We start from the raw sequence: 24,910 nt of genomic DNA, 5'->3' as shown, positions 1-24,910 counted from the left end.
GTCTCAAATGAAAGGCAGGGTGGTTTGATTTTTAAGCTCCCCTGATACTTCTTATTTATATATTTGCTGCTTCTAGAAAAACCAAAAAAGGAAAGTGATTCATACATAGAATGTCTGTACAAATAGCAAACCAATAACTACCCCCAGGAGATTCTGGCCCTTGCCAGGGTGCGGTTTCAGAGCTGTAAAAGGCAAGGGATATGTACATTGAAATGACCCAGTCCCAGAATATTTTAGATTCAGAAAAGGTCAGAGACTTTAGTAACTAGCAATGACCTCCGGATTAGGGACCATGAATGTGCAGAGTGAGGACAAGGAAGGGGCCTAAAGCTGGGTCTACTGTAGAATAAACAGAATCATTTAAGGTTAATTATGTTCTGATGTGGCCTCCTTAAATTCTTTCAGGCTGGGGACAATTTCTAGCCCTTTAAGATCAAATCAGTGGCTTTGGACTAGAATCTGCTTAATAAGAATGAACTCCAAAGGTGAAAAAAACCATAAAATCTAAAAATCAAAGGATATGACTTTATAAATGTGAAATTTTAGTTTGGCTCAATGTTGGTCAGTTTGGAAATGTGGGAGTAACCGGACAGATGGCATAACTGGAGGCGGGAGGCGGGGCGGTGATTATACCCCTACCACTACCTAATCCACAGGAGCTACCAGTTACTGTACACACTTTTAAAGTATTTTCTAATTGTGGACTACGAGTGGCAGAGTGCTGCGGGCGGAGGCTTTTTGCTGAAAGCAACATTTACTTTTCTTTTATTTCTAGGGAAACTCCTGTTTGTAGATGAGCACCGTGGGGCAATGGAGAAAATGCTGACTTTCTTTTTTTTTTTTTAAAAAAAATCTTTTCCGTAAGCGGCCCTCCAATGGTCTGTCCACTCAGCAGGCCAGCTGTCCCAGGCCTCTGCCAGGGAGGGAAGACGAGTGCTTCAGTGCATGGCTTCGGTGAGCCCTTTAAATCCAGCTTCCCCTGCCCCCACCAAGAGGCTCCCTTTCCCTGACAGGTGTTTTCCCAACTCCGGAGGCCCAGGATTTTGGGGAGTGGCTGAGCCAATAGGATTTCCCTTTGGGGGGGAAGGGCGTGGCTAGTTGGGTCAGAGCATGGGCGGGGTTTGCGCGGCTGAGCAGAGCCGGCCTGGTTGCGTGGAGGGTTGTTTTATTCCCACCGCCCCCAGCACCTTTTTTTTTTTTTTTTTTTTTTTCTGGAGTCTTATTAATTTCTCTGTGGGCTGCAGCTGGAGACCGCGGAGTGCTGGAAATGACGCTCGGAGCTTTAATTACCGCAGCCGCCGGACAAGTGTGAGGAAAGCTGACAGGAAAAAGAAGGACGGGATCCGGGGAGAAGCGAGAAGCTCCCCCCGCCCCGCTCCCCTCCCGATTTGGACTGGAGGTGCAAGGAAACTGAAGAAGGAGCAGAACATAGCCCGGCTGCGGGGAGAGGCCGGAAACCTACCGCCTCTTTGCAATCAACTTTTTTTGGAAACCTTTCGCCCCCCTTCCTTTTTTATTGTTGACCAACCAGTGAGAGAGAGAGAAAGTGAGGAGGGAGCGAGCAAGCCAAGGCTCACGCGGGGAAATAGCTGCACAGTCCGGCCCAGAGCGCCAAGAGCACACACCGAGCACACTCCCACACGCGCTCACACGCGCTCACACTCGCACGCACACTCGCCCCCTCCTCGGGCCCCGGCCCTGGACCCGCGGGCGCGGACTCGGTCGCCCGCCCTGGGAGTCGCTACACCGCGCGCGCCGCGCCCGCCCCCCTCGCACCCCCACGCGCGCCCGACTGGGGGATCTCCTCCGCGTGCCCGAAAGGGGGATATGCCATTTGGACATGTAATTGTCAGCACGGGATCTGAGACTTCCAAAAAATGAAGCCGGCGACAGGACTTTGGGTCTGGGTGAGCCTTCTCGTGGCGGCGGGGACCGTCCAGCCCAGCGATTCTCAGTCAGGTGGGTTCCTTCAGGCACTCCGGTCGCCGAACCTGCAGCCGCCGGCGGGGCTGCCTGGAGTGGCTCCCCTGCCCTCTTCACCCATGCCGGGAGGCGTGGAGGGACCGCTCGACCGGGGCCTCTTCCCTGGGCTTTCGGTCGCCCCTCTTTCCATTTGAAACTTACCCTGTATGTGTGCGTGTGCATTATTTATCGTGAAAAATCACTCTGAGCCCCTCTTTTCTCTCCTTAACCCCCAGTTTTTCTTTCCCGAGCGTATTGTGTGGGAGCCTAAGCGGGATCCCTTCTGGTGGCGCCTGTTGTTCGGGACATGGGAGACCCAAATCCCCAGTCAGAGGAGACTCTTCTGTCCCCGTCTGGGTCCTCGAGGGAAGAACCTGCACCGCCCGGGCCGCGGTCCTGGGGCGGTGCTGGCTGGGCCTCTCCCGAGCTGAGCCCGAAAGGCGGTGGAGAGTGGCGTTCAGAGAGCCGGGCTTTGCACCTGTGTGTGCTGCTGGCGACCGCTGCGCCCCCAGTCGCCCGAGCCTTGTGGGGTCAGACGCAACTCGCGCCCAGCCCGGGCAGCCGGAGTGCAGCAGGCGGGCGCGCCTCGGTCCCGGGCCCGGAGTTCTGGGCCTCTTCGGCCGGCTTCCCGGAGCCCTCTCCCCATTGACTTGAGAGGCGCTTGCTCGCCTGCCCGACCTCTGAAAAAAAAAAAGGCTTGGCACACTTGAGCCAGAAGCCCGGCCTTCCCGTCGGTTGCCGTGTTTGGCTCCGGGAAGAGTTCTTCCTGTAGTTCAACTTGCTATTGGCCGGAGTCCTTCAAACTTGTCTGTTTACTGCCCGGCCGGGCTGCCGAGCCTGCGGGTCACTGGATCCACCCGAGGCGCAAGCGGCGGCGGCGATGGGTGTGCGGCCACTGCTTGCTGGAGAACTCGAGCCCCAGGTACCTGGGCAGGCAAAGAGCTAATTGACCCCGAGAGGCAGCGCGGCGGGGCTGGCGCGCCACGGCTTGCAGGACTAATGACAGCACCTGCAGTGCAATGGAGCTCAAAGTTTCTGACACTTGAGTTTCCTGGGGATGAAAGTGGGACGGGAGAGGTCTGAGGAGGACCGGTGTCTGACGCGGCCAAGGGGTGCCTTTTGGAGAGCCAGGGAGATTTCCGAAACCATCCAGGGATGGTGACTGGAGCGTGGGAAGTAGCTTGAGGTGATAGGGAGCGCTTTAGGCCCCCGGAGGGTGTCCTGCTGACCTCACCAAGAAAACAGCGAGCTGTAGTTTTCCCGCTCCGCCCCCGCCGCCGCCGCCTCTTTTGCCTAGTAAATAACAAGTTACAATTATCGAGCCTTTCAAAATGACCTTCGAATGGCACATGTGCGGCGTTTGTGCTGGCCGTTTGCACCCTCCCAAATTACTCCGAAATTCTTCACGCATACCAGGTCCCGCGCTCCAGCCACCTCCGGAATCACACCAACACGGACTTGACATTCCAAGCGGCCTCTTAGATACATCTCTTTTTATCTCCCTCCCCACTTCGAGTCCCTTCATATTTTCCCTCAATGGGTTGATTATGCACGTTGACCCATTCAAAGGCATTGGCGACCGACATGCAGGCTTAGCCGAGAGGAATTTCTACGAGGCGACCTACTGGGGGCTGTCTGGTTCAGCCTCTGCCACTGGGGGACCCCGCTCCGAGTCCGCAGCAATTTGGTATTAACTGTGCGGCTCCGGATTGAGCTATGCCGAAAAGCCCTTTTCAGAATTTCTGCAAGGAATGTAATCCAAATTAGTTCTGCAGCTGTCCTCTTCCTCGTCTCAGGCGACACCAGCTCGCGCCCTCGCTCGTCTCTTCTCGTTTCCCTGGGCGAATTGTCAGACCCACAAGTGAGCTCATTTAGAGCGCGAGGATTAGCGTGCCATTGTTGTTTCGTGTGTGACTCTGTACTTGAAATTCTGGGGGCACAAAGGCGAGCCTCACTTGTTCAAAACACAAAGTGATCCAGATGAAAGGGCCGCACAAAGAAAAGCTCTCGGGTGCATCCCTGGTATAATTGCAACACGCATACTAAGGTGATCCATTGGAAACTGTAAATGCTCCGGGGGACTTCTTTTTTCATCCTCCCCCACCCCCACCCTGCGGCACCTGGCAGGGAAAGTTCAGCTGGTTTTAATGCAGTGCTATTATAAAAACAAGTTACTGTCTGGGGTATGAGTGAGGCTGTGTGTGTTTGTGCCTATGTATGTGTGTGGCTGTGTGTTCCCAACTAAATACATATTGCGCATCTCCCCTCTCGCGGTTAGCAGTCAGTAGCAGTTTGGAGGAGTTTGTTTTGGTCCAAATGAGAAATTAAGTGCGGATAAGTAAACTAAGCTGCCAGAGGGCGACAAGATGTTGAGTGAATTGCTTTTAGATGAAACAAATTAAGGAAACGAGGGAAGACAATCTGCTTCTCGCATTATTAGACACGCTTGGAGTTCAGGGGAAAGTGGCATATTTTTGAAATGCTAATTTCTTAAGAAGCAGAAGGAATGCACCTTATTTACTGCTCTATGTGAACAGAATAAAAATATAGGGCGGGGGATGCTGTTGTATAGATCATTAAGATATTTCTTAATTTTAACAGAAGAGAACCTCTTTTTTTTCTTTTGCTTGGAAAAAATTCAGCTTTAGAGAGGATGATTTTTTAGAAATTCTAAAGGACTTTGTCTCATTTTCAATTATGCATTTTATTTAGATATATTATATCTAGATATAGCCAAAGTCCCTTTATATGGCAATTATAAAGCCTTTGCTAACCAAAGGAATGATTCTAAAATTTGTCTTCCTTGTATAATGGAAAATTATCAATATTGCCTTTGTATTGAAGAAAATGTATAGTAGCATTTAGGTGGTACTCTTATATACCTTAGTAGATAAACGATGAACAAGTTCAGTTCCCATTTCTTTTTTGCAGGTAACTCAGTCTTGCTTTTCATTCTATAAAAGTACATATAGCTTTCTTACATATTTAAGACACATCATTATATCTTCAAAATCGTGGGGTTATTTTTCATTTGAGAAGAAAAATGTTAATAAAACTTAGTTAAGTGGTGAAAAAGGTGTTAAATGTATTTTCAAGAAAGCATCAATTCTCTCTTACAAGTGTTTACTGTAAGCACATCTATCGCTACAATGTTTTCTTTTTAATTTGAAATTCTCATATATATATATAAAAGGGGGTTTTTTAGAAGAAGGTGTTATTTTTTTCTTCACAATATGTCTAAATAAATTAGTATCTATTAGTATAACTGCAAATCGCTTGGAAATACTGTAACTGTTCTGTTGTGATGAAATGACTCCAGTTATATCAGTATTCCTTTTTTTTTTGGTTCTTAAACTCAACTGCTTTTATTTATTTTAATCATGTATGCATAGAAAGTGAAATTTTGTTGAAAATCAAGGCACTTACTGCTTTATATATATATTTTCATTTAGGCACTGGAAATGTGTCTTAATTAAGAAATTACATTAGAATATTTATCAGAGCATGAACTTTGTGGAAGATTTATGCATTTTTTATTCTAACCCGAACACAGTAAGTTTGCATTGGCTGATTTTTAGAGTTTGCATTTATTTGATGGCAAATCATATTTCCTCCTCAAAGTGGATTCAAATATTTAGTATTCATGAGCTTTCATCCCTTTGGTTTTTAAATAGAAGTACTATTTATCATCTGTCTTATGCATTCACCCTTTCTGTTACTATAGATTCTCTCTTTACATCTTAGTATGTATTGAGTTTACATGTGTTAATATATATTTTCCCTTCCGCCACTAAGTACATTGTTTTTGTTTGTGTCTTTCCCAGCAACCTGCCACTCAACCACTGCAGGAGTCCTCTGAGCCAGTTTTCATTCTTTCTGATAAATCTGATATGGCTGGTTGGCCAGACAATCACAAGCCATTCCATTGCTCAGATTTATTCCTGAAAGAAAATAAAAAGGCATCGATCCAAGATCACTGGCACATCTTAAAAGCCTTGACTCCAAGGCCAAACCTTTCCACAGAGAAGTCCCTCTAACCCTTTTTCTTTCTTTCTTTTCCCCTCTTGACCAAAGAAGGAAGGTGGACCACTGCCATTTAAAAAATGCTAGTGAGGCGATGAATTGTGCTCTTTCTAAGTACTTTCGGAAGCTTGATTAGAGCCACCTTGAGATTAATGGCTATGCACAGTGCATATTTTAGACAATAAATTGAGTTAGGGTGGCTTAAACATTGCAATGCTTTAAAGTGGTATTATTTTTGTATTATATCAAGCTGGTTATTAGGAAAAGTTAACATGTTCTTAAAAATAGCCATAAGTTTTGGCTTTATATTACAGTGTTCTGCTACTGTTGGATATCCATGTATAGTTTGTAAGTGCCTAAAACATAAATGAAATAAATGATCAAAACGGATTTTCTGATACCTACAAACTTGTTGGTACTTGCTCTGTTTAATTTTACCAGTTTTGAGAGATACTGCTTTGTAGAGATGCTAATATTTGTACTGAAATTAGTTTTTACAGGTTCAAGCCTACATCTGTTCTGCAGAAATTAATCACCAAGCATATTCCACTGTTATCTTTTACAGTGATCTACTGAGTATCCTGTGCAGGGTAGAATTTAATCATATTAACAACTTTTCTCCAGGTTGTATCATTTTAGAGATGCTCTATTATGTTACATTTCACCATATGGAACCAAATTACATGTTTTATCTAATACTCATTTTCTGAAGTATTATAAATATTGGCAGTCAGAGTTAAAACCTTACTTTTTATGATTTCTAATACAGCTGTTGACTGGAGTTTTCAATTTATAATGAAAAATAACCCCTTTTTATGAAAAAATTGTAGGTCAATGTTTCCTGAAACTGTATGTCTTCAACATAATTTGAGAGAGACTTTAATTGCCTTTTTTGTGGTTAAATGGGCCATAGTCACATGGTTTAAATCAGGATTTCTACCTTGCAGAGACAGTTCTCGAGTTTCTTAATACCTTCAGCAACTCACTGCATCTCTTTGTGGCTTGGCTTCTCTGCCTGGGAGAGAAATGCATATAATGCACTATTTCTGCACTGTACAGTTTTCTGAAAATAACTTTAAAGTCTTTGATATTGGATACATTCTAGTAAATTGTTTTAATGTAATTTAAATTGCACATGTAATCTAAAACGTGTATACCTATATTAAGAAACATAATGTAAACTTTCTAGCAAACTGTCTCTATCAAAAGAGTACCTGTCTGATGAAATAAAGAGGTTATTAACTGAAAGGCATTTGTATTTGAGGGCAATTTCCCCAAAATATTATTTTCAGAATTGTTCTATGGTCTCTTTTATTTTTTTCTGAGTTGTTGGTTGAAATATTTATTAAATAAATTGCCGTATTTTCCAATTCTGTAATCAAGCTTTAAGGCCACTTCCTTGTTTTCACATTTGATACTTAAACTAGTGCTTTATATTTGTACAAACTTTTCAAGAGAGGAAAGCTGTCCCTTTTACAATATGGAGTTGAAATATGTGGATGTTTTGGTAACTAATTCTAAAGAGGCTATGTAGCATGTAATAATTGTTTTAGAGTTATTTCCATTTTGAATTGTTCTGCAGGCCTGTCACTTTGCACAACTCCAGGGGGCAGCAGCCACATAGACTTTAATAGGAATAGTGCATGCCTTAGCTGTGGGTAGTACAGCAACAGCCTTGCTATTGTGTGATGCTAGCGAATAAAGCACTAAAAGTTAGGAGGTTTGGATTCTGGTCATACAATCATTTGTTATGTGATCTTGGATTAGACTACTTGCTTCTGTCTCAATCTCCTTACCTTTATTAGTGTAGCTAAAAGTCATGCCTAAGCTATTAACATCTTGAATGTTTTTAATAATTCAATTAATTAGAAATGGAAAGTTTAGACTTTTTAGAAAAAAATTCATTGGTTTTTAATTATTTTTGTAAGTGGACCTCTTTGTTGTTGTTGTTGTTCCAAGTGAAGTCATAGGCATAGCCCTAATTTCTAAAACAGCTGAAAGGGTAAAATAAAAAGAGAGCTGTGTAGTTAAGCTGCAGGGAGGAGCCAGCTTTGAGGCCCCTGCCGTTGACATTCCCTCACTTTCCTTCCACTGTTGCCTCTACTTTGCTGCACTGGTGTTATAGAAGTCCAGCACTAGAAACCACTGATGTAATCCAGTCATCTTATGTTTTAGGTAAGGAAACTGACAGCACAAGGAAATTAGATAATGTGAGCTAGTGGCAGCTCCTGACACCAATATCATTTTCTGTAGCATACATAGAAGTATTTGAAAAACCACTGACACATAAAAAAATAAGGAAACAAATAAAAGCTTATGTTGCATTAAAGAGAATTGAGAAACTGAAATGAAGACAAATGGATTGGATCCACACTCCTAATTATCATATTGTGTGGTTCTTTCTAAAAGAAAGACAATGGGATCCTCATGATCATCTTTAATTTATATTTGGAGAGTAATCATTGATTGCATTGATAAGTTATGGCACATGAGGAGTAAAGAAATAAAGCAACTTTTTAAAGACATCGTTCTATAAGAGGATTTCTTTACCTGGTTAGGCCTATGGAGACATAGAATCTTGAATTCCCTAAAAGTCACACAGGAGCCCACAGTACTGTCTGTATATAATAGCACTTTTAAGAGTTTCTTTTTTTTTTTTTTTTAACCTGGGCTTTATGAAGATGTCCAATCAGCAGAAAATGGTTATTTTTTCCATTTTTAAAATAAGTACTATGAATGCTGAAATAAGATGGATTATAAAGGATAAACAGTGGGTTCCTCATCACTAGTTAGTTGGTGGAGACCTTTAACCAGGAAATCCATGAGAATACTTCAGATTCATCTAGGCCCGTCCTTGGACCTAAGATATGATATGAAATGATAATTTCTACGGTCTTTGTTGGCCCATCCTCTTTCATCATGGCCCTAACTAAGACATAGTTCTATTCTTTGAGCAAGGGCATAAGCAAAGCTTTAAGTACTGACTATAAATTTATTTCTATAGCACCTTTGCCTCACTCTAGTTGGCTTCCGTAAGATGCTACCTCTGGGCCTTTTGACTGCAATATTTTTGACCTAATCTTAATGCTCTCTGGTTGTAGCTGAGTTCCCTCATGTGCCTCAGCCATCTTGGGCATGATAAGTGTTCTCATGGGCCCATGTGACGGAAGGGAAGTTTGAAACTTGTTTTGTCAGGAAGAGTCATTTCCTGTTAGAAATTGGAGATGAAAGTGGACCCCCATAAAAGATTAACATAAACACCATGAAACTTCCTGTGCAATATCATTAAACCTCTCCCATGAGAAGTAACACAGGATCGTTACTATTAATCACATTATTTCCAATATTTTAGGGGTTACTGAAGCATACTAAACACCAATAGGAATATGCAAGATCCAGTTTCCGAGTCCTGAGAGTTAAACTAAAAGGACTCAAGACCGACTGAAGATTTATAATATATTTCATTTGGAACATAGCTTAAATGTATTAAAAGAAAAGAAAGTGAATGGTACAATAAACACTCTTTTATTTTCCACAAAGATTAGACTTGTAAACAATCGATTTCACCTGCTAAATCTTTACTGCTCTGCTGACCTTTACTTACGCCTGGTCCCATGTGCTTCTAGTATAGGTGGATAGCCAAGTGTTAATCTTTTGAATACAAGTGGGGATAGTAAACCTGCTTTTAAAAAATGCGTGTGCTTGTTTTCTCTCCTCTGCTGGGGTTATCTCATGGCTGGTTAGGACTGAAAATAATTTTTTTTTAATAATAAATATATTTGCTTTAACTCAATATATCAAAAGTGTTATTATTTTAATGAACAATCAATATAAAATTATTATTGAGATATTCTCTGCCTTTCGGAAGGTATCATGTCTTTGAAATCTGGTGTGTATTTTATACCAGTCACATTTCAAATGTTCAGTAGCCAGATGTTGCTGGTGGAACACTTTGTTGGGTAGAGTGGCTCTAGAGGAAGTAGTGGCTTTTTCAAAGTTGCTCGAAGATGCCATTTGGGATAGCTGCAGGGCATGAAATCCACATTTTCCCCCTCAAAGTCATTCATGTTATGCCATCCAAACCAATGTGGCCTTGAACCTTCCCTCTGGCATGGACCTTTGGCTGCTCCTTACCTGGTTAACAAGTAGTTCAAACTCATTGCCCAAACAGCAAGACAACTCAAAAACAATACACCACTCTCACCCCACCACCAGCCCATGGGACAATACTCAGTAGGAAAAGAATTGATGAGATATAAATCTTTGTACAGAATTATTAATCATCTCTTCCTACTCCTATCCCAGTCAAATATTCTTTTGGAATAAGTTTGAGTGGATTTATGACATCACTCAAATGGAATAGAAGGGGACCTAAGTTCTAAAATCGACTAGGCTACATCAAGATTTTTTCACTGTACTCATTCTGTTAGCTTCTGCATACTCATCCACAAAATGGGAGCAAATATCTATTTTTAGTTACTTAATAGCAAAATCGGAAAATAAAAAGATAGAAATCCAAGAAAATAGTTTGAAGTTTTAAGATAAGATGACTAACTTTGTTGGCCCAGGACTCTCCTGGTTTTAGAACTGAAAGTCTTGCATTTGGGAACCTTAGGACTGAAAATAATTGACAACAGATTCTCCAGGCTCTGTGACTATATCAAGTATAGCTGTGACTTGAGCAATAAGTGGCACAGTCTTCTATTTCATGATGGGTCCCCATCACTATCAAGGGGATGCCTAATAGAGATCATGGGTGGCAGTGACTATTTTGCTCTAGGCAAACTCTTAACTGAAATCTTTGTCATTATTTCCTGTCCTTCTCTGTAGGCTTAAAGAATGTGAGAATATGGATTTCTGTAGGGACCTATGAAAACCAAATAAAAATACAACATAATAATATTTCTTTTATACACATACTTTCATTTTCAGGAATTCCTTTTGTCTGGTAATTTTGCCTAGAACAGAGCTGTTAAATAAGTTTGTTTTAAAGGAAAGTTGACTGCATGGGTATGTTAAAAGCTACTCCCTAAGATATTTATAAGCATCATCTGGTCCTTAGAAACCTCAGGCAGGGTTATTGCAAGATTCTCTTTATGGGTCTTCTTCTTCCATGTCCTCATACCTCTAAAATCTCCTTCCTGTCACTTGTCAGGTTACCATTTCTAATATTATCTTAGTTTTTATTCTGAAACTTTTCATGGATCCCTCTTGTAATGTTCAAAGCCTGCTAAAACTGTCTTCAATTTCCTTTTAAATCCATCATAGAGTCTGTTAACATGTACTCTGTCTAAAAACCAGACTGACTAGTCAATATCTCATGACTATGCCTTGCTTATTGTCCTTACTTTTGCTGATCCCTTTTCCTGGAATTTGTGGCTTACTTGGTGCTTTTAGTTGGCCAAACTTTTGAATCTTTAAGTTTTACTTTAAATTATACGTCTTTGTTACATCTTCCTTCACTAGCTACCCTAGCCAGTAGTCCTTGTCAATATCACTTATCTGGCATTTAATCAAACCAACCAATAGTTTTGTCTTTTTAAGTACCAATGTTTTTATACTCTGCAGAGACTAATGTGGTGCCACATACATATAAGCTCTTTAAAAATATTTTTTTACATGAATGAATAGCATACATTTGCAGGAACAATTTTAAGCTCATTCATGAATGGTTATTATTTGTAATTAAACCATATAGTACACAAAGTAAGCTGTTCGAATAACATAATTATAGAATTCTTAATAATAGCTATTGGGCATGTTTACCCTGCAAATTTCTTTAGTTGCTTTCTTGAGCTTCCTAGGGTATTTCTTCAAGTGTTGTGTTTCTAAGACGCCATCATTCATCTCTATGCCCATTTTTAGAGTCTACCCATAATATGGTACAATTTCTGTTGGTTTTATTTTTGGCAAGTTAAATATATGTGGAATGTGGATACCATTTTTAAACATGTAAATATTTTGTAGTTCAGTATTTTAATGTTAATTCTATTATTTTGCTATTTCTTACTTATCTGCCGTTTAAACATTTAATCAATTTAAGCAATAAGCATGTACTGATCCACCAGTGTATTTCAGGACCATGTTAGGAACTGAAGAAGAAATATAAGAAGCTCAAGATGCCAGCTTTTTCTTTCTTTAAAGAATAGACGAGGCCAATAAAACACAATATAAAAATATGTTATTAAGTGATTTTGCAGACTCTTGGGAGGAATATTTGCCTCCAGATAAATGTTAATAAATATTTCATGAAAAAGGGTTCTAGATAGAATCTGGCATTTTCTATTCCTAGATATATGTGATAATACAACTTTGTTATAGCTAAGATTTCTCAGTATCTTAAAATAGACAACTAGACATATGCTTACCATTTTAAAAGGATCCTATAAAGGAAGCACTTGCAGTATAACTGAACTGAGAGGTGATGGCGATTCTCTTAGTTGCTCTTTTAGATGATTCACTCTACGTTCTGAAAATGGGTGAAATAATTATATTGTTTATAGAGTCAGAGTCTACCAGGGAAAATGCACTTCTAGACATTTCTTCTCAGGTTACCAGATTCTAAGGAACTGTCAGCATTTCTAGGCCACTAGGGTGCACTAATTGTACCTTAATTTATATTTGCCTAGAAGAGTTAATGTAACTTTCAAAATTACCTAACAGTCTGCCGAGTAATCTATTAATGAGAAAATTGGGAATGGAGATATTAGAAACTTTGTCTGAAGTTCTTTTAAAACTTTCCTGACCTTTTTTACTTTAAGAATCCATGAGAAGAAAGTTTGAGTCAGGGATTGTTTTGTAGATACTCCTATTTTGTAGATGAGGGACTAGAGATATAAAGTAGTATGTAACGGTGAAGCCTAACTGATGCACTAGTCTGGTCCAGTTACATGTCTGCCCTGTCCTGAGAGCCAGCTGGCTCCGCCTTCTGCTTCTCAGCCTCTTGCAGGCCTTTCTCATGGCGGCAGAGGCTAGTTATGCTTCTCAAAGGCATGGTTTCTCCACTCTACCTGCCCACTGTGCAAGAAAGGGATGCTTAGCATGCCAGATCTTAGTGCCTTCAGGTCAGCAGCTCTTTTTGCTTTCCCTATAGCTACATGAAGAAACTTGTCTAATAAATCTATCAGTTAAGGAGTTCTACTTTAGGTTACTCTGTAGTTTCCCTCCTCCATTGTATTCTTCAGATTTATTTCTTTGCCATATAAGCCTTATCTTGAGAAAACTTCGAATCAGGGGCATATTCAAGATTTGGGGATCTGCATTTATACAATTTGGGGAACCTGTTTAAAAACAATATTGAAATAGAAATACAAATTAAGTACAGGGCCTTGTGAAGCACCAGTACAATAGAGGGGTTCTGAAGCTGAAGCCGTTTTAGAAACTTTGTGGTAAATCTGCCTGTGGTTGAAAATTACACATTTTAGGAATATTGCTCTTCCATTAACTGTGAATTTTGGGTGTCATTATACAATTTGTTTGAAATTTTTTCTAGTGCATGTAGTGTCCATTATTAATGAGGAAGAATGCATTGCTCTGAGAAGAAAATTATTAAGTTGGTGCAAAAGTAGTGGCAAAAATCACAATTACTTTTACACCAGCCTAATTTTATGTAGTGTAAAATCACACTGTAAAGTACCTGGGTATATCTTTGGATGAAATAATGTACTATATAATTTTTAGAATATTTTCTCTCTAAATATGAGTATGCCTAATCCAGATATATATATATTTTCTTTTTTTTTCTTTTTTTTTTTTGAGACAGAGTCTCGGTCTGTCGCCCAGGCTGGAGTGCAGTGGCACGATCTCGGCTCACTGCAAGCTCCGCCTCCCGGGTTCACGCCATTCTCCTGCCTCAGCCTCCCGAGTAGCTGGGACCACAGGCGCCCACCACGACACCCGGCTAATTTTTTGTATTTTTTAGTAGAGATGAGATTTCACCGTGTTAGCCAGGATGGTCTCGGTCTCCTGACCTTGTGATCCGCCCGCCTCGGCCTCCCAAAGTGCTGGGATTACAGGCGTGAGCCACCGCGCCCGGCCTTATCTATTTTCTTGACATCATGTTTTTAAGATGGTTTATTTGGTACTGTCCCTTACACAGTACTGTAGTTTATAATGGTTGGATGTAATTTAAAGGAACCCTGACAGTTTGGATATACAAGAGCTATATTATTAAGGTCCTACCCCTTGAAATATAGCTTACTGGACTCACTGGATGTTTAATCATTTGTTATTTAGAGTGGATAAAAGTCAACTTTTGACTTTTACCCTCAGGCTAAGTTAAATGTGACCTTTTTTTTAAAATAAGAAAATGGCTTTATTCCTAATTTTTAGTTCCCATACAGTTTACAAATACACGTTTACTCTGATAATACAGCTGTGCAACTAGCAAAGCAGTTGCGCTAACACCCATAAATATAGGTGGGGAGACAATTAACATCCACTAATGTTTTACTACCTAAACTTCTTTTAATGTCATTTTAAAAACTTTAACTAGAATAGATACCATTACTAGCCATGAATGAAACAATGCATTTAAGTTAAAATAATAGAGAGTGTAGATCTTTGGTAATATTTTTAACTAATATGTTAACAAATTTAAGAAACAGTAAAAAGATTAGTATTTCAAGTCATAGTTTTAAAAAATATCAACTAAACAGTTAATAATATTTCCCAGTTGTTAACTTCAAATTTAGCAGCCCATTGTCCCTGGTGATATATTGAAATCTTTAAAAATGTATTTGGAATTAATGGAAATTGAAATGATTTGTATTTAGATATAATTCTTTAGTGGCCCTTTTCTTTCTTCTAAATACAGGATGAAAATTGAAAGTATAAAAAGCTTCAGGATAAATTGAAATAGAGAAAACATTTTATGCAACTGTTGGTAAAAGGGGCATTCATTATTTTTTTCTGTGCTTACTGTATTGCTTGTGGCCAGAATTAGCACACCATGAGCCAGAGAAAAAGATAAGACAAATAGAATGGCATGCAGCTAATTTTGTTTGGCAAATTTAGATCTGATACATGCTATTTCACTCCTACAAACTGACTCAGTCACTCTTCAAGAGGTACAGATGAAGTTTGTCTCCCACAGTTTAACAGCTTTCACTCAATATTTATAGGCTATATAAAAATAAATTTCTGTAAGTAACATATTTCTTACTGGCAGGATGAGCTCCGTGAAGGCAGATTTATTAATGAGAAAAAAAAGGAGAACCAAAAACATTTCAGTTGTTCCAGATCTGCAGAAAATAAAATACCTGTATGTCAAAATATCAACAATATCTTTGTTTCAATAACATATGTAGTGGACTTTTGGTATTCAAGAGTTTTACTACTTGTGAGTCAGTCAGAAATCCCATTATTTTATGATAATTTTGTGATTTGAATCTGGTAGAATTTCATATTCTGAAAGTAGTCATTCACCTGCCAGATGAGCCAACAGAATAGAATCCACTGTAATAATCAGGAAATTGCTTAAAACAAAACAAACAAACAAAACTCAAAACCTTATTTTTGTGGAAAATTATTATCCAATAGAGTAAACTTTAGTGAAATTTCTTAATGAGGTTTAATTTGTGTGAGACAATGTTCACCAGATGTGTAACATTTGTGGAAATGTGGTTCTAGAGAAAACCTGGAATTTGTACAATAATATCTATATTGGGGAATGTCAAGCTGTGTTCCTAACAGCCTTTTGTAGCACAGTGAATTGTAAAGTATTCAGAGTTGTAATGTTATTTATATATCTGTTAAGGATGTGTCATGACTTCAGACTATATTCTCCATAATCAAGTTCACTGTAGAGAATAATTCTCATTCATGAATTGTTCATCTCATCATATTTCCAGTGGTTATTTCAAGGTTAATTTTTTTCGGATAGCTTCTCTGTTGATAAGGTTTTCAGTAATTGTACATGTGCTGATAGCACATGTATGCTTTAAACTTGAAGACATCTTTGATTTTATAACCAGTCAAGGTCAAATGTTTTCCAATGCTTTTCTACTCAAATATATGAAAAAAATAACTTTACTGTTTATTTTTTTCTTTCTACTAGGAATATGGATCCTCTTTTTGACATTTTCAAATTTCCATAAACTCTTGTGTGGGATATGATGAACAAAGTATATTCCATACCAGGATTAATATTCAAGTAGTGTATTTCTTACAACTTTACTGATTGTTAAAACATGGAAATGCTGTTTTACCTAAATGAGTTTCCCTGGTACCTTCCCTGGAACCCCTTTCTCTGATTTAACCCAATCAAACAAGTAAAGAGTTAATACGCGGCACAATGATAGACCTTCATATCTCTTCTCTGGCATATGCTATGATCCATTCTAATGTGCCTTTGACATTACAGTCACTAAATACTGTATATATTACTGTTACATATAAAAATAATTTTTCCATAAGTGTTTTAAAATAATAGAAATATGAATAGTGTCACAGTAACTTTGCCACAATTAAGTATTAGCCAGTTCGAGAAATGCATTTTTCTGAGATAAGTGTATCACAGCATAGACACCTGTTTTATGTGAGTTGAAGTTAAAAAAAAATGACTTAAACACAATAGACAGGATGCCACTGCCCACATATTGAATTAGCCTAGGAGAAAATCACATGAGTGAGGCCTAGGAGAAAATCACCCACGTAATTTAGTATGTGGACAGGGGCATTCTGTCCACATTTAAAGCAAATGCTATACATTTTCCCAAGAGTGAGTATGAGTGCTGGTGGATCACTTGTGTCTATAAATGGGGCTGCAAGTACTCACAATAGTTTGAATATGTGATGACTATCATCTATGTGGTAATAACCATATCACATGCTCATATTATTAGTCAGAATGAATAGTTATCTGGCAAGGTATTAGCTGCTGCAGGTGTGTGTATTAGATACGGGACTATCCCTGGAGGTCACTACATTTACAATTTTCATTTGTGGTAGATAAGGAGAGGAAAAAATTAAAACTTTTATTTTTACAAAGTTAAAATACAATATTATGGTAGAAATTATGAACGTCAGCTTAATTATTGTAATTTTGGTAACTTAGATTTGGACATGTGTTTTTTAAATTTCATATTACAACAGAATAATAGCGTACTATTTAATTTGAAGAATGATTAAAGAAATAAGGAGATGCCAGGCATGGAAAAGAGGAGGCTTGGGAAGGGGACATGATAACTGTCTTCAATAGCTAGGGAGGGCTGTTACATATAAGAGGGATTACCAATGTTCTGTATAGCCTTGGAGAACAGAAACATTAACAGCTGTTTGAAATTGTAAGGCATCAGATTTCAGTTAAACACCATCAAGGAGTTTCTCATAGAGCTAACCAAAGTTGGAATGGTCTGTCCCAGGAGTTAGTGAGTTCCTTCATGTGTGGGGTGGTAAGCTCTGATCTAACCTCTTCTATGATGATAAGAAATGAATGAGGCAGCTGAGGAACAACTGGTCCACAGTGTTGGGAGTGAGGATTGAGTTCTGTGATTTCTGAGAACCTGTCATAAGCACACTGTGCCTAAGTACCTTTTATAGCCTCTAAAAATTAGAGCAGATGAAACCCATCCTTCAAGTCTCTATGGCTAAGATTCCCACCCATCTGCTCCTCATCATCCTACCTGCTCTTCATAGATTAGTAGATTTGTGACAGGTTTTTTTTTTAAATTGTCATTCTTAAATAAATATTTTGCCTTTTTCTCAACAGTCTTCATATTAGATATTCACACTTCTGATCCATTATACTATCACCAATTAATCATTCTCAATTTAAAAAAAATAGAGAATATAAGCATATATTTTAAGCATACAAGCTTAAAATATATACACTTTACTTTGCTCTTCAGTTTATCAGCAGGTATTTATAACTAAGTACTGATTTAACTAAACTGGAAGGAGAAATATATAAGAAGGTGGGGACATAGTTAGGCGCAGCAGGAATTTAGAAAACTGGGCCTGCATTTGTGGCTGGGAGATAAAATGTTAAGAAATAACAGCAAAAGACAAGCACTTTCCTAGGGAAACTGAAAATCAAAAGGAGATGAAAAGACAGATGTACACATGCATGCCTGACCTAATTACAAATAAAGTAGACCTTTATTAGTCAGCTTTGGAAATATTTTAAGGCCTTTGACATTTCTCTCTCTTTTACTACCACTTTTGGATCTACACTATAAACCTTCTAAATAAAATGTTTTGCTTTTTCCATTTGTGGCCATTCTTTTAACATTCTTTTTGGTTCCCCTGTATGAAGACTGCATTTCTTAATACCTACGTTCTGTTTTAGGCTTTCTGATCTACCACCTCTCCTCACTTTCTACAGTCTATATCCACTTTAATGCCAGGAGGCACCAAGTCTGGTGCTGGTACTTTTATGTATTACCTCTGGTGCCTCCTTAAACCTGCACAGTAGATGGTATTAATCCTCTGTCATAGATAAAGAAAATGAGACTCAGTTACATAATTGGACAAATCACACAGCTATTTCTCAACAGAGGCGATATTCTAACAATCAATTTGGCTATTATTGGGTGTATATTAGACTTAGATTTTAATTGTCTATTTTTAAGGAGGCAATGAATAAAGATAATGCACTCAACAAGAAGTAAGTCTATCCAATGCTTCTGTCTGGCTGTGGTCCTCTTCATCTTTTTCTTACTGTCCAGATGCCCTCCCCTGTCTTACCTCTGTGTAGATTATTCTATACTCTTACCCCTATACAGAGCTCTAAACCTTCCTGTTTCTACTGCCTGCTCGATATCTCCACTTGGATATGTCACAGCATCTCCGACTCAAGCTATTCAACGTTTTACTTATCGCTTTTCATAATTTAATGTGCTTTTCCTATCTTAATTGTTATAAACTTCTGTACAACACACATTAACTCTTCATCGGTAAAAAGCCAAGAAATCGTAATATCTAGTACTTAATTAAAGGCCAACTGTATCAGGAAGTGTGCTAAGCAGTGCTCATACAATATCTCACCTGATCTTAACAATATGGACACTACCATCCTTATTTTACAAACAGGGGAACAGAAGCTTGGAGAAATTAAATAACTTGCAAATGGCCACACTTGTGCAGGTGGCTGATCAGCAATGCCTAGGCGCCTATTAAATTCACATAGTCTAAATATCAACATTTTATATATGGCGATAAATGAAAACTCCTAAGAAGTACGCTGGCAACATAGATGAATTTCTTAAGTATTTTAGGCCATTGACAGTGATTTTGCTTGATACTCATAATAATTCTAAATAACCAGGAATATTTGTGAATATATCAAATATGGAAATGGGATCAAGTATATTAACAATAGGTGCCACTCTTCTAACTTAACATTGTGGTTTCATTGCATTTATAATAACTCAAATAGAGTAACCATTGCAGTAACTTTTTGAAATTGATCATGTGAAGTAAAACTTTGCAAGGAGTAAAATAGAGGAATCTGAGAATTTAAATAGTGCAGGTTTGAGTCAACCATGTGAGTATAGGTAAATTACTTCATCTTCTTAAGCTTCAATCATCCCATCTAAAAAGGGAATCGAATATTAATATTAACCTCATAATTGTGAAGGTTAAATGAAATGCATATAAATGCATATAAAATAGCATCAGGTATATAGTAAGTGCCCAATAAATGTTAATTATATTTTGTATGCTATAGTAGTAGTAGGAGAGAACTAGGGCAGTTAAAAGCAAAATAGAAGCATCATAAATTTAAAGTTAGAAAACGTTAAATATGAGAAGAGCATGAACTTTCTATTTTTCATAATTTGAACTGAGTTTTGTGTGTCCTATGAATATAAACAGGTGATACAATAATGGTTTATAGAATTATTGTACACATGGACTGTCATTAGCACTTTAAGTAGACTATTTGAGGAAGAATTTGGCTCTCTCTGAGGGGCAGTTTTCTCAAATCCTTTTTTTCTTCATATTCTGTTTTTATAGTTTTGGTATTAAAAAAAGAGCTTAGAGAGACAGTTTTGTTCCGAAGATTTATGTTTACCTGGCAAACTCAAATCCTCTTTCCTTTCATCCGTATTGTTTTTTAAAGTGCCTTCAAGAGAAAATGGTTTTTAATCAAATTCATGAGATAACTTTTTATGTTACATTTTATAGGCATTTAAACTTTTCAAGATAGGACACAACTAAAATAATGTATGACTGAATGTATTTTTGGAAAAATTTCTGCATGCTAGAGCAGAATCATCCACATCTATACACAAACACTGACAGAATTTGTCACATAGAAGATAATCTGTAAATTGTTGTGATTATTAAGTGCTTTCCCTATATTACAGTTTTTCACATTTATTAAGGAATCAGGTAAAGGCTATGCATGACATCATAAACTTTTAAATTCACAGAGCTATGCCAGTGGTGTCCACTTGCTAATTAACATTGATGTGCCACAAAACCGTACATGCCTAAAAAAGGTATTACTAATGGCAAGGGCGATTTCTGCTCTTCTACAGTTGAGTGCTTGCTTTTTTGCAACAACCTCAAACTCCCTACAGTCAGTGGGTTAGAATTTCTAAAAAGTTATTTCTCCTATCAACCAATGTGGAAACTTCCAAGGATGCTGTGAATTCTTCATTTTTACAAAAGATAAGAACAAATTTAACAATGAAGGCTATTATTTTTAGACAGAGATAGGTAGAAATTTTGTATACAAGCTCCACCACATGTCATTATCTTATTCAGCTGACAGGTGGTGCTCCAGAACAATATGGGCAGTGGGGATGTGTGATTAGATTTCCATCAGAGTTTCTGGGACAAACCATGAGCTATACCTTTAAGATAAAAACCTTTTAATGTAGTAGTTGAATTACCAAAATTTTTATGTGCAAGAATAGTAACCCAATAAAATAATTTTTACATGCAAATAACCTTATAAATTTTAGATGCAGGCATTGAACTAGACTGGGATGAAGTTTTCATGTAGTTTCAACTCAACTTTTTACTTTACTGCAAACCAATAAATTGGAATATTAAACTATAATTAAAATCAATACAACTGATTTTCCTCCATCTGTTATATTATTTAGCATTATTATGACATTCTGTTTAACCAATGATTGATCATAAATAGAAGACTGAAGTGTTAACAACATATTTAAGACAAATATGTTTAAATTATATTTTTCCAATTAAGGTGTCCTGATATATTTTTCTTTTGTTTTTGGTTGATAAATAATAATTGTCCATATTTATGGGATATAAATATGGGATTTTTCAGTACATGCATATGTTGTATAATAGTTAAATTAGAATAATTAACCTATCTATCAACTCAAACATTTATCATTTCCTTGAATTGTGAATACTCAAAATGTTCTCTTTCAGCTTTTTGAAAATATACAATAAATTATTAAACATATTTACTCTGCATTGCTACAGAACACTAGAACTTTATTCCTATCTAGCTATAATTTTGTATTCTTTAACCAATCTCTCTATATTCCCCTCTGCCTTATCCTTCCCAGCCTCCAATAACCAAAATTCTACTCTCCACTATTATGAGCTCATTTTTTTAGCTCCTTGTATTTATCTTTCTGTGCCTAAGTTATTTCTCTTAACATAATGTCTGATAGATTCACCCAGGTTGCCCCAAATGAAACAATTTCATTATTTTCTTAATGGCTGAATAGTCGTCTACATTAGGTGTTTCTCCTAATTATTATCTCCTAATTAGGTGTTTCTCCTATCCCTCCTCTAGCCCCCCGCCCCCTGATAGGCCCCGGTGTGTGATGTTCCCCTCCCTGTGTTCATGACTAACAGCCATTTTATTTATCGTTTATCATTTTGTGCAGTAGCTTTAATATTACCCAGACCACTGTAGCCATCAATACATTCTTGAAAAAGAGTATGATGATTTGTAATGTTTCCAGGAAGATAATTGGGAAATTGTATATATTGCTTGATTAAATTTTAGTGTATTTATATTGCATAAAACCTGTAACTCAAAGTTGAATCATGTCTCTCACTTTTCTAATGGTAATAAGATTTTTTTTTTAAGCATTCAAATTAAATAGAATTTGTTTACTTTTAAGAAACAATTCAGGGATGACTGAGACCTATACTACTTTCTATTTCTGAGAAGGCTAGTAAGCCTCTCTGGATTTATTTGTGCTTTGAGAAAAAGAGTGTAGAAAAGCAGTTTAGGTTTTGTAAGTTTTTCATTTTTCCCAATCAGAAGTCTTGATTAGAACACCAGTGCCTATGATTCTGGGTACACACAGGATGGCATTAGTAATAGTCCTATATAACATTTTTTCAGGGGAGATGATATAACAGCTGTCCTTTTTGCCTGTAATCCCTATTTGGAGTAGTCTCAGGACTGTGAAAAAAATCTTCTCTAGGATTATTGCGTGACATGCAACTATTCAGGTCCCCAGACCTGACATTTACTCCCTGCCCTACTTTCTCCCTGGAATCACTGTTTGTCCAGAAGGAGTTAGATATTGGATGGAGATACTGTGTTAGCAGATATTATCTCAACACAGTACTTATTCCTCCCCTCCTGTTCCTGTATTTTAACTCTAAACAAGTGCATTTAACAACTTGGGCTCTCTGTTTTCTAAAGTCTTTGGAAATTATTAAGTATAAGTAGATTGTCAAGATTGATCTTCACAAAAAAAGATCATATTTTTTTCTAATAGGGGCTTGTGGTACCATAAATGGTTAATTTTTACACAAATATTTTGATTCTTAGTGGTTTCATGCATCATGGCAATTCTGTTAGTACCTTTTGCTATGCTATATAGTTTTTACAAGTATGCAAATGTTGAAGGATATTTAATAACCCTGACGTTATTAAATGTTCAGTTATCTCCCAAGGTTTTTAAATGGGTCTTGGGAAATTTTGAGATTAAATTATATAATTTGTAACTGAGACATAATATTCATTCTCGAATATAATTTGCAGTGATGGCTTTATGAAGGAAGAACTAATTACTCTCATGATTGAGATCAGAGACAATTATTAGAATTATGTTTCCTAAGGTTATTTTTCTATGTACAAACTATGTCCCTTGAAAACTGCAAGCTGATGTGTGCTTATTGTGCTTATCTAGAAAATCAGTTCCTTATCAATTAGTTTATAGTGTTTTAGACTGATTTATGGTCAAATTAAAAAGATCCATTGACATTTTCATCAGAAACTGTAAATTAAATATGTATCTTATAGCTGAGAACAATGAAAACTAGGCAGCCTTAACGAGTGATATTAATAACACTTTGAAGTTTTCTAAGTTTTTCTATATTATAATAATGTATTTTTACAGGTTGAAAATCAGCACAGATCTAATGTATTTTTACAGGTTGAAAATCAGCACAGCTCTACTCTGAAGGATTGTTTTGTGTTTTCTTTCATGCAGTGTACAGTGTTTAATTCTTATAATAACAAGGTTGCTCACTTTGCCAGCAGGAGGCCCCTCAAAGCAAGATGATGCCTCTCAGTTGGCAGATTTCTGTATAAATAAATAACACTCCACACATTCCTTTCAGATACCCAAGTAAGTGAGATAATGCTATATAACTTTTTTCATTAAAAAATAGCTGTATTATGTCAGTGACCTGTAATCAATAGCACTGCAAGGAGAAGCGACAGCCTCATTCACCTTGCATCCATGCAGAAATAACTGAACTCTATTTCCATGGCTGGAAGGAGAAGAAGAAAGAAGAGAATGAAAGAAAAGAGCAACCTTGGAATGCAGTCACTCTCATGCTAACAAGGGGGAGTTTAAACTGACTGTTTTTACTACATTGAACTTACCACTCAACACATTGCAAATAACCCTTGTACTCTAAGTATTGGGATAATCATTGATAATAATGGTGTGGTGGGAATATAGTAAACAGTCTTTTGCCATGTCCCTTAATTCTATATAATTTTCTATTAATGTTTCATCAGTTGCCCAAATATTGTACTGAAAAGGCTTTACTGATTGAATATAAAGATGCAGTCATTACAAATACCATTTCTGGGCAAGAATGGCAATGTATGTTTAAACTTCTGTAATTCAGGGTAAGACAATATCATCTACTTCACATTGTTGTCTACTCTTTCTGACACAGGCCATTAATTGTAAACATGGAAATGTTGGATATAAAAAGGAAGAATAAGAAATATGCTGTTGAGCAAACCAAAGTTAAGGCCTTTAAATTCTTTCTCACTGAAAATTTCAAAATGTTTGGTAATTTTGAATTTCAACTGTAATTCACAAACTCTTATTTTATTTTAAGACTTTGAACAGATGTTGTGGAGAGAATATAGAAAACTTTTGCAGTGACTGTGGGCCTGAAATTAAAGCCTTTACTAAGAGTTATCTCACTTTGAAATTTGTGGAAGTCATGCAAACATAGTTCAATGGAATTCAGTTCATTCTGCCTAGACATTCGACACATTCTGCCTAGACATTCATTTGTTCAATACCTCACAGGCCTTGCATAGCAGTGAATAAGACAGCCTGATGTACAAAGACAAAGACCAACAATATTTGGCCCTGGCTCCTTAATTCAATTATTTGAATCTATATGGGACGTCAACAGTATACAGTTTAATACATTTGATATTCACAAAACAACATCAGCAACAACTCTTTAAATATCCACAACATCTGGGTGATTTTAAACATAAATACATATAAATTCAACACACTCTAATGAGGTTGCAGATTATTTTGTCACTTTGTTAAATACATTTTAACGTTAGCTCTGTTTCTAATATATATGAGACATGGGACTGTTTGCTGGAAGAGCTCTTAATATGATCATCTTTTCCAGGTATTTTACAGAAAACAAGTGTAAGATTTAAAGATGTTATTTGCCTAAGAATAGGTTGCCAGTCAGTGGCAGAGACTGGAACTCATGTTGTCTGACATTTTTCTACTGCCCAAAGAATTACTCCATACAA

At 37.6% G+C, this 24,910-nt stretch overlaps 1 protein-coding gene across 5 annotated transcripts in view; it reads left to right on the top strand.

The window, feature by feature from the left end:
• Positions 1-1,140: 1,140 nt before the first annotated feature.
• ERBB4 (erb-b2 receptor tyrosine kinase 4) overlaps positions 1,141-24,910 on the top strand; it is a 1,162,809-nt gene continuing 1,139,039 nt past the window's right edge. For all 5 annotated transcript variants that reach the window (XM_054549798.1, XM_024243752.3, XM_024243750.3 and 2 more), the window contains exon 1: positions 1,141-1,959. In XM_054549798.1, coding sequence (XP_054405773.1) covers positions 1,878-1,959 — 82 coding nt within the window. In that variant the 5' untranslated portion in view covers positions 1,141-1,877. The remainder of the gene's footprint in view (positions 1,960-24,910) is intronic.

This window comes from Pongo abelii, chromosome 11, assembly GCF_028885655.2.
Source record: "Pongo abelii isolate AG06213 chromosome 11, NHGRI_mPonAbe1-v2.0_pri, whole genome shotgun sequence".
Lineage (NCBI taxonomy): Eukaryota > Metazoa > Chordata > Mammalia > Primates > Hominidae > Pongo > Pongo abelii.
Note: the sequence above shows the minus strand (reverse complement) of the source record. Positions and strands in the feature narration are given on the sequence as shown.